Consider the following 9,609-nt stretch of genomic DNA (forward strand, 5'->3'; position numbering starts at 1 on the left):
TGGAATTCAGACAGCACAGCAAACAAGCTTGTACTTCCGTTAATACACTGCATAGAAAGAATGGTGGAAATTTTATAGCCATATAATAGATTGAAAACAACAGCAAATGATGTGTAACGAAATCCGAGATCTATATATTCCAAAACGTGTTGTCAGGAATGTCTATGTTATTATTCGATTACAAATTCTAATGAATGCTTGGTGATCACTGTGCCATTTTTGTCGATTGATACGCAGGCTTCCCAGCTACAAATCTGTTACTATGCAACATAATATTCAATGTTTCACATGTCCGTAAGCAGAGCAAAATAAAATTGTAACAAGCTGTTCCAAATACGGAGAGGGAATAAAAAACTTGACTAGACATGGAGCTGTATCCAGAAATATGGAAGACAATGGACTTTCAGAAATTCAGAAATCTACCATTTCCACTTAAATTTTGAGCAAAACATAAGGCATGGGGAACCATTGTGTATTTGTCTTTGTGTGAAATTAAGAAGTGATGTGGGATTGCACAAATACACCAGATGATTTTTTTTCTTTCGGTCTCCAGACTAAATGAGCAGAACTAGTTTGGAATTCTCCGATTCATGGGTATTGACCAACCATATGGGTCAATTGCATTTTGTTTCAAAAATGCACGGTAACCTTTGAAGTTATGGCTATAATGATGTACTAATTCATGTGAAAAATCCGTGAAGTTTTTTTTGTCTCTATACTTCTTCCGGCTTGAGCTGGTAATAGAATGTTACGGTGAATCCGTCTCCAGATCCCGGATAATTAAAGTAAAAAAAAAATCAGATTATTGCTCAATAAACCTTCTACGTTACAGCAGTGGTGGTGAAACTTATTTAATGGAATAATAGAATACACAAGAAATTATGGTATTCATTAAGATGTTGGGATACGCATTTGAGGGGCCGTGCATTTGCAATGGTCGATTGCCGACAGTGCGTGGAAATCTTTGGGCCATGAGAAAGGGCGAAATAAATAGCAACTTAAAAAATAAAGGAAATACTATTTTTTCCAACATTTATTTCATATTATTAAATAATAATAGTTTTGATGCATAGTCGAGCAACAAACATTATCCTTATGTTCACAGCGTTCATTTGTTACGTTTGGACTAGAAACACACAAATGAAAATGTTGACTTTACTGGCAAACGGTTTGGTTATAACATACTTTCTTTCACTGTACCCTTCTTCTGATTTTTTTCTTTCCGATTATTATTGGTGATTTATTTCCTTGCAGTCGAACTGCAATCTGGAGCGGTATTTCATTTTTACAGAGGAATATTTCATTTTTAAGAAGTTCACCCAGATTTCTGATATCTGTCTGTTTTGTTTTCCTTCTGGACTTAGAAGGTAATAAGTAGCTATCGCCGTTGCCTGCAGTGATGGACATTCTATTTATAAACTCTCACCATATTTGCGTCTGGTTAAAAAAATCGGTTTCGGATTTATTTTAATAGAGGAAATATTTTGAATTCAGACCACAATCTGGGGCGCTTCCTGGGACATCTACTGTTGTTTCGTTGTGGGTATGCACAGGAGACATGGAAACATGCGGACCGTTCAGTCGTTTTCCAGCAAATATAGCTCTTTTAACAAGCGGGGAGCGAAGGTAGTGCAAAAACCTCCTGATAAGCGTCTTTGCTGGCGTAAAGCCTGTCTGTTTAGCACAGAGATTGGGACATGCCAGGGGAGACTCCAGAGATCAAAAGAAAAGAACATTTCCGAATATCTGAGCAAACAGTTCCTAGAGGATCGCAGACGGAAATGCAGAAACATGTTTTTATTTTAACAATCCTTTACTGTTAACGCACCAGGTGCATGCTTGCTAGACTGTCTTGCTGCTGTAAATGCTGGCGATGATTTTCTACGCTTAACCCTGTCAAAATATGCCTATTAATGTGGAACATAAAAGCAACTGTTCCGCTCGAGAGGAACGAAAACCTTAAACACAGTAACTGGACAATGTGCCCGGACATTGTGGACAACAGCTTCGTAGACAAGTTCTGTGATCTAACGAGAGGATTGGGAGAGAACGAGAGAGAAAAAAAAGTTGTAAAACAGAAGGCGGAAACGATACCCGGGGTAAATCCCCTGCGGGGCTCCATTCAGATTACCTAGCAACTCTAAAAGGTTTCTACGGAATAGTTGTTGCACTGAAACCAGTCAGAGGAAATGTGGTCATCTCCAAAGTGAACTCGTCCATTTCAGTAAATCAATATAAGAACAGGCTTAAATATTAAAACAAAAATCCGAGAGTTCGTATCAGAGGCTAACATCACAGCCATTTTGAGCTTTGATGCTGCAATATATATCTTGTATCTGTAACCCTTACTATTTACCCACAAGGATTATTCTCTAATCTTGAGTTTAGATGTACATTCAATCTTAATTCAGTAAATCTCCTGTGTCTCTGACTGTGTATAATGCCTTGATGGCATCGTAATACAGCAAACAACTGCATGGGGTTGGGGGCGGGGGGGGCGGTGCAGGGTTGGGGAGGGGGAGTAAAGAGAAAAATACAACGGCTCATTTATTTTCAATTCTTCCACCTAACCTTTTCTTTTAAACCAAACAGCGTAGAATGCACCTAAATGTTATACCAGGGCGAATATGTTACTATTCATGATTGCTGCTTCTTTTAATATACGGCCAAATTGTATGAGTTTCATCACATATCTTATTCTCAACAATGTTGGAATCATACCTGCATTCCCAAAACCTTCACATGTAAATGGCACAGTGGCTTGGAAAAAAAAATTAACAGAAGAACATTGACCTTTTAAGGTGACGCAGTCTATCGATACTTTCAATCTTAAAAGATTGTGAGTGATTTTTGTACAATATCTTTTTGAAAATAGTCGAATAACATGCTATTTACCACCTGCGATGCGGAATGCTATTGGGTGAAGGGATCACATGGCCAGGTCACGTGAATAGAAATGAGTCGGGCCGAAGGAAAATGGGTGCATGGTGTAAATCGGGGGTGTAATGCTACCATTTATCACGCTATCTCGTAAAACCGACACTGAAGAGTCCTGGCCAACAAATCACCAGACAAAATTATGAGTTCGTCGTATTATGTGAATGCTCTTTTTCCCAAATATACGGCGGGGACATCCGTTTTCCAGAACGCGAGTGGCTTTACAGAAGCAACTTCTTGCGCTTTTGCTACCAACTCACAAAGATCCAGCTATGGAGCGAGCGCCAGCGCCTTCCCAGCCTCGATGGCCGGCCTGTACAATGTTAACAGTGCAATCTATCACGGCCCTTCCATGTACAACACAGGTTATAACCTAAATTCCGATTCCTACAACCTGCGCTGCTCTGCCTTAGACCAGAACATTCCAGTTCTTTGCAGCGATCTGAGCAAACAGGGTTGCGAAAAATTGGATCAAACAAACGTGCACCCTCAAGCAGAGAGCAATTTCCGGATTTACCCCTGGATGAGGAATGCAGGTATGGGACATAGTGTAACATAGCGACGAGAAAACGTGCAAATGACCAGTTAAAATGAGCGCCACTACATCCTGAAGGTAGTTAAAAGTTTTAATGGTAGCTGAGGACCAGTTCCTCAAATGTACGTAGTATTGTATGTAGATAGCAATCATAAAACTTTTATTGCACAATTAATCAGTACAATCCTCGTAAAAGCACTCGACTTCCGTTCCTTTAAAGTTAACAGCAACTCACATATTGCTTGTTTACCCACTTTTATCAACATCAAATGAGAGCAATGTTCTTTACTGATACGCGGGATAAAAACACCGACTTTTCTTGAGTGGATGGGGAATGATACATTGCAGGTCTAAAGTATGTTTGCAGATTGGGCAAGGTCGTAGAACTGAAGCTTTTTTTTCTCTCTTTGTTTTTCACTCCATGAAAGATCTTTGGGTGCTTGTGAAGCTTCCCCCCCTCCCCACCCCACCCGCTTTGTAGATATAAATCCGTATTTGAAAAGAATTACTTCGGTGCCATAACATACGAGCTCGAACTACAAGAGTGAAATTGTCATTTCAATTGCTAGCGTTAGAATCGAATAGTTTTGAAAAATAAAAACACTCACGCGCATAAACGCTTACGATTGTCGCTACCTGTCATTCCTGTGTCTGAAATATTAATACTCCAACCTCTAAACAAGGTGAAATGTTACTCCGGCAACCGCTGGGATGTAAATAAACTACTCAGAGCACGAAGTGATTTGCACTGAAAACCTATTTTTCTTTTCAAAAACCATTTTGCTGTAAGAAGATTCCACTCAGATCCCAAAAGTTAATTTGCATCTTAAACCAGAGCCTTGGCAAATCCTCTGAATACTTAGTTCAGCCACAAATATTTCAATGGGGTTCTGTAAGAGCAGAGATGACGAGGGGATGTTGAAAACAACATATATGGGATTGTCCACACTGCCTACGTTGTGTATTTATGAAAGGTGGTTTTAAAAGCTGGTTTCATGGGTTGGTTGTTCTGTTTTTCCTCTCTTTCGCAGGCCCTGACAGAAAAAGAGGGCGGCAGACCTATACCCGTTACCAGACGCTGGAACTGGAGAAAGAATTTCACTTTAACCGCTATCTGACTCGCAGGCGACGGATTGAAATCGCCCATGCTCTGTGTCTGACTGAGAGGCAGATCAAAATCTGGTTCCAGAACAGGAGGATGAAATGGAAAAAAGAAACGAAAGCTGGGAGCTCTAGCACCACGACCGAGGAAAAGCAGGAATGAAATTCTCAGCTAAATCCTGAACTATGCGAAGAAAGTTGCTCTGCAGCCGCTAAACCATGACATTTGACTAGCTAACCACAATCGTGGACTATTTCAGAAATGTGCGCTAGCACTCATGATACTACCTATGTGTTTTAATAACCTCTTTCAAAATCATGTCTTTAAAATTCAAAGTTCACTGATTTTGGTTTCAGTTATTTCTTTAAAAAAAACAAAATCTTTATTGGCATTGGTAGAGAGCTAGGAATTGAGTTCAGAATCCGTGTTTTCATTAACAAAGGGAAAGTGGAAGGACTTAGAACATTTGTCCGCAAATGCAACAGGGAAGCAGTCAAATTTGAAATGCTTGTTTTCTCAAGTTTAATTGAGAATCTTTGTCCTCAATATTGCAAGGAACTCGAAAGAAATTCGAAATCCTTCTTCTCTGTTATTAGAATGAAATGAATTAGATTTGGATTCTGAACCTCCCGTAGTGCAATCAACGGGATAACGTTAGCCGATAAAACTAAATGTAAACTATCGTTCTAACCTAGATAATGCAAAATTCAAATACCACTACGTGTTTTAAAATATATCTCATGCACTGAACTACTTCTCAAACTTATTTTTACTTCTGCTGACATTTCTTCTTCACATGTATTGAAGTATTCCTGCTCACTATTCACAAAACAAAAATACCGTGATAATAGACAGTCGATTCCAGTCCAATCCAGAGACCAAGTACTTGAGTCACTTTAACAGACACAGCAAGAATTGACAGAAAGCTAACCGGTCGAATAAAATAATTTATTTCTATTCAATTCTTCGTTTTTATTGTTTTTTACATTACTTCTCCATTGCTGTCTGAGTGTGTCGCTTTACACCGAGATGTACCGTTCTGTTAACAAAATGAAGAAGATTTTCATTTCACATAGCAATGAAATGTAACTACCTAAACCACAATAGTGGACATCTTGCACGTCTTTGGAAACTACCTAAATGTTCGAATTGAATATTCGTTTCTTGACAGAGAGTGTTCTTGGAGTCTAGACTTTTCGCACTTCTCTAAACAGTACCCATTATATGAGAACAAAAATGTGAATAATATTCTGATGTACGTTTTTTTTAAAGGAGGTGCTTATATAGCCACTTTATAACACAACATAGTGATAACTACCTAGATACCAGTTTACATTTGACGCGAATTGAGTTGTTTCGTACTGTGCTTAAATACTTTAATGTAAAAAAAAGCAAAACAAGTTATATATAAAGGGGGGAAATTGCTATATTTCTCTCTGATTGATGGCATTAAAATGTAAACCTGCTAAAGATTTCAAGCAGCCATGCATTATTGAATGATGTAATTGTCTTTCTTTAAGTCTGTTGTGTCAGTTGTCTTATACATGTGTACTGTCTAAATTATAAAATTAAGGAAAAACAGTAACCAAATGTAATAATAGAAATTCTGAACAGCATCGTCGACTAGATATATTGTGGTTCCATATTCGGTATGGTATCTGTCAATGGAAAGTTTGCTTTGTAATATGTGTATGTGTTGTTAAATAATAACCGATGTTAAAGGTTTAAGGTGCAATCTATTTAAAAAGCATATATTCGTTCCAGCCATGTATACTTTAAATGGAGTCTCTGTAGACAAACAAAAACGAGAAATATTAAACGGTGCTTGAATAAACAGTGTGTTGTTTCTTGGCCTGAGCAGTTTACCACCAAATGAGTGGCCCCATGATTCGTTAAAAGACAGAGATAGTATCATTAACAGCAGCAATTAAATATAAATTATTTCAGAATAACAAATACATATTTTTATATTACAGTCCATTCATCGACATCCAATCTGTTTTTCACCGAAACAAATGAATACATAATTTTTGTCCACGAAGTGAGTACATTTTAGACAGATTAAAACCGAAGACGGCAACGTCCTTTGTGCACATTACGGTCACTTGGTTATCGTTGACAAGAATATTTTTAAATAAGACCGTATTTGCAAGCAATGCATCTGAATTAAGACGAAGGTTAGGTCGATGATGGGCTAAAGTTCTCATGAAGCAAGCTGGACCCGATGCCTGATTGAGCTCATTTCCCTTTCAGAAGAGTCTAAGAAAAATGGAAAAGATGAGAACATAGTGAGCGTAGTCTCTGGTTTCATAACGAACAAAAATTGTAATTCAGATAAGAAGGAACCGAGTCGTTCTTTCATCGCCGAGCTTGGAAGGAATATTCGGACAGGCGCAGACTTTATTTGTAATGCATGCAGTGCGGCACTGTAACTCGTAGCTCGATCCCCCACGAAATAGAGCGAACACATTGCCATTTTTAAAATGTAACACATTCAAGAAACGAGCAAACTAGAAGAAATGCAATGATACGTAAACCAGAATTGATTCGTTACAATAATCGCCTGAACGCGGAAACTAATGATTTCTGTGAAAAAAAACACGAATTACAAACGAGTGTTATGATCATAATATCGTAGCTTCAGAAATTAGAAAATTATTTTTAAACCGTGGAAAATATCTTTAATAATTTCACAATTTTAACTTGACTCTTTGTTAAAAATGGCGTCTAAGACCTGCCTCCTAATAGTCATGGGGAAATGTCATAAATCCGTTGTTGTTTTATGAAAATTTACAACTTTGCAATAGAACTTTACGAGTTGTTCGGTTTTTCCATTGGCCACTGAAAGTCATGTGGAGTGTAACCGTGAACATGAACTTTTTATAATTTCCCTTGCGACTATAGAACTGCATTCTTTTGCTAAGCGCGTGTTGGTTCGGATGTGAGAGCTTGCGGGCTTTCAGCAACGCATATTTTCTTCTTTTTACCCCCTCCGAGCGCAGTGATTATTCGCCTATGGAGTTTCAATGCATCCAAGCTTTCAGCACAGATCCCGTGGCTGGCAGCTACGAATTTCTCCACGGAAGGTGGAGCATTGGATTAAAAAGCGCCGGCTCTGATCCGCAGGGCAGTTTCCTGCAGGTCGTCACCAAACGCCGCTGGCGGAATGCGGGAGCCAGGGGCCTGGGATGGAGCTGAACGGACAGCTGTCAAACTAGACACGGGCACTGCAAACACTGACACTGGGGCTCAATAAATACGACAGCCGGTCTGTGCAGAGCCCGGACTTGTCAGGCCGAGGGGGTGGAATCAGCAGCAAGGTAAGGCCCATTCTCAGCGTTGTAGCTCTGCAAAACACAAGCATTTTTAAAATGCCCTTTAAGCAAAGTTATTGTAAAAGCCAACCTTTAAAGATCTTTAATTTGCCAAAGTTAAAGAGCATCAGGCTAAAAGTGCCGATGACCTTTGAATTGTGATAACTCGAAATGTAGCGCTAATTGAGCATTCATTGAGTGTAATCTGACCGTTTTAAGGACAGTTGTTATGCATTTGCAATTTTTTTGACATCTATTTGTTTTGAAATGAGTGTGGATAATGTTTTTGACGTCTTACGTTCTGGTTGTTTCTGGCCAACAGCCGATCTGTTCGTTTCAAAGTGTTTTGCATAAGGATCAAATTGACAAAAGTAACACACGAGCATTGATTCAGTTTTTAAATGTCATGTAGGGGGAATCTGGGGGTGAGGTTCGTTGTAATGCAATCTATTGCAGATTCATTGCAGTTGAAAAATAAACTATTTATTCCATTTGAAAATAAATAATCGGTTAAGGTGACCGTTCTTCATTTAAATGATTTATTTCTTTTGAATTGCTGTTCTTGCTTCGCATAGTTTTCGTTTAAGATGCAATAAATTTTAGTATCTACTTCTGTTATTTTGTTCAAACATTTTCTGGTAGAAATCTAATGTATGATTTAGTGATTATTTGTGAATCATCATCCCTAGTTATTTGTGGTTAATTTCAGTGCTGCAGGCTGCTCAAGAATGAGAAATGATCAAAGATATTCTATTTCGGGTCTGAGCATGCAAATTTGCTGTCTGTTGTTTTTCTTACTTAACGCGGACGTTGTCTTTCTGACACTAAGGCACTTGGACCTGTCTGACTGAGGATGTGTGTGTTCGTTTGGATATTTATTAATGTTGGCTGTCCTCTTGGACTCGTTGCTGCCACCGTGTGTTTGGAGTGTGGTTAAACTTGTGGTGCTGCTGCACAGCGTCTCTCTTGGTCATGTGTTACTGATGAAGTGGTTGACTTGCATTCTTAAACTAACCGTTCAATGTGTTGCTTGGTGGATATGTCCAGTAATCAGCAGTTTGCTTGTACAATACCACACACTGAACTCGACTGAAATAGCATTTAAAGCGCTTTTGCATTAAATTATTTGTTGCCGTTTAAAAATGAGTGAAACTGTGGGCTTTGCTCTCAGAAACGCGAGACATCACGCGGTGTATCACTTAGACTATATTAGGCTTTTGAGTGCAATGCTTGTACTTATGAAATGCATTGCGCCAATTAGTTATTTGATCCGTATTGATGGTTAGTAAATGTGCCATAGATGTGCTAAAGTTAAAAGTCAAGGTATGCGTTTTCATGGATCGAAATGGACAAATACAGTTTGTTATTGATAAAGACTGAGAAGTAGTAAGCTTGCTTACTTTAAATCTACGATGCCTCCTTAATTATATCGTTTAAGCGTGGTAACAACCCATATTTGTGATATTAGAGAGTTTCTATGGAATTTGTTTTCCTGGTGTAAGAAATATGAAATCGAATTTAACGAAGAATTTGAATGAATCCCGATACCATAACAAGAAACAGTGTTGTCAGTGAATCGTGAGTTTAATGAATAGGCCTGTTTAGTTGTGATAAAGCAATGCAGAGTTATTGGAAGCTTTCAGAATGCAACCACTATTTATGTAAAAGATAGCAAAAAACGTTCGATCATTTAAACTCTCGAAGAACCACGGTTCTGGAAG

General features: G+C 38.5%; 2 protein-coding genes across 3 annotated transcripts in view; both read left to right on the top strand.

Moving 5' to 3' along the window:
- Positions 1-2,959: 2,959 nt before the first annotated feature.
- LOC109927006 (homeobox protein Hox-A7) lies at positions 2,960-6,408 on the top strand. Its single transcript, XM_020526902.2, has 2 exons — positions 2,960-3,473; positions 4,504-6,408. Exons 1-2 carry the CDS (start codon positions 3,080-3,082, stop codon positions 4,734-4,736), a joined length of 627 nt encoding a protein of 208 aa, XP_020382491.2. The 5' UTR covers positions 2,960-3,079; the 3' UTR covers positions 4,737-6,408.
- Positions 6,409-7,389: 981 nt separating this feature from the next.
- LOC109927000 (homeobox protein Hox-A3) overlaps positions 7,390-9,609 on the top strand; it is a 44,639-nt gene continuing 42,419 nt past the window's right edge. For both annotated transcript variants that reach the window (XM_048611170.1, XM_048611201.1), the window contains exon 1: positions 7,390-7,894. The gene's annotated coding sequence lies outside the window, so the exon portion shown is untranslated. The remainder of the gene's footprint in view (positions 7,895-9,609) is intronic.

This window comes from Rhincodon typus, chromosome 2 (genome assembly GCF_021869965.1).
Source record: "Rhincodon typus isolate 14 chromosome 2, sRhiTyp1.1, whole genome shotgun sequence".
Taxonomy (NCBI): domain Eukaryota; kingdom Metazoa; phylum Chordata; class Chondrichthyes; order Orectolobiformes; family Rhincodontidae; genus Rhincodon; species Rhincodon typus.

Bases quoted from the DNA above. Each gene is read 5' to 3' on its own strand.
- LOC109927006 (XM_020526902.2), top strand. From the start codon at position 3,080: ATGAGTTCGTCGTATTATGTGAATGCTCTTTTTCCCAAATATACGGCG. The intron at 3,474-4,503 runs GTATGGGACATA...TCTCTTTCGCAG, and splicing joins CCCCTGGATGAGGAATGCAG to GCCCTGACAGAAAAAGAGGG.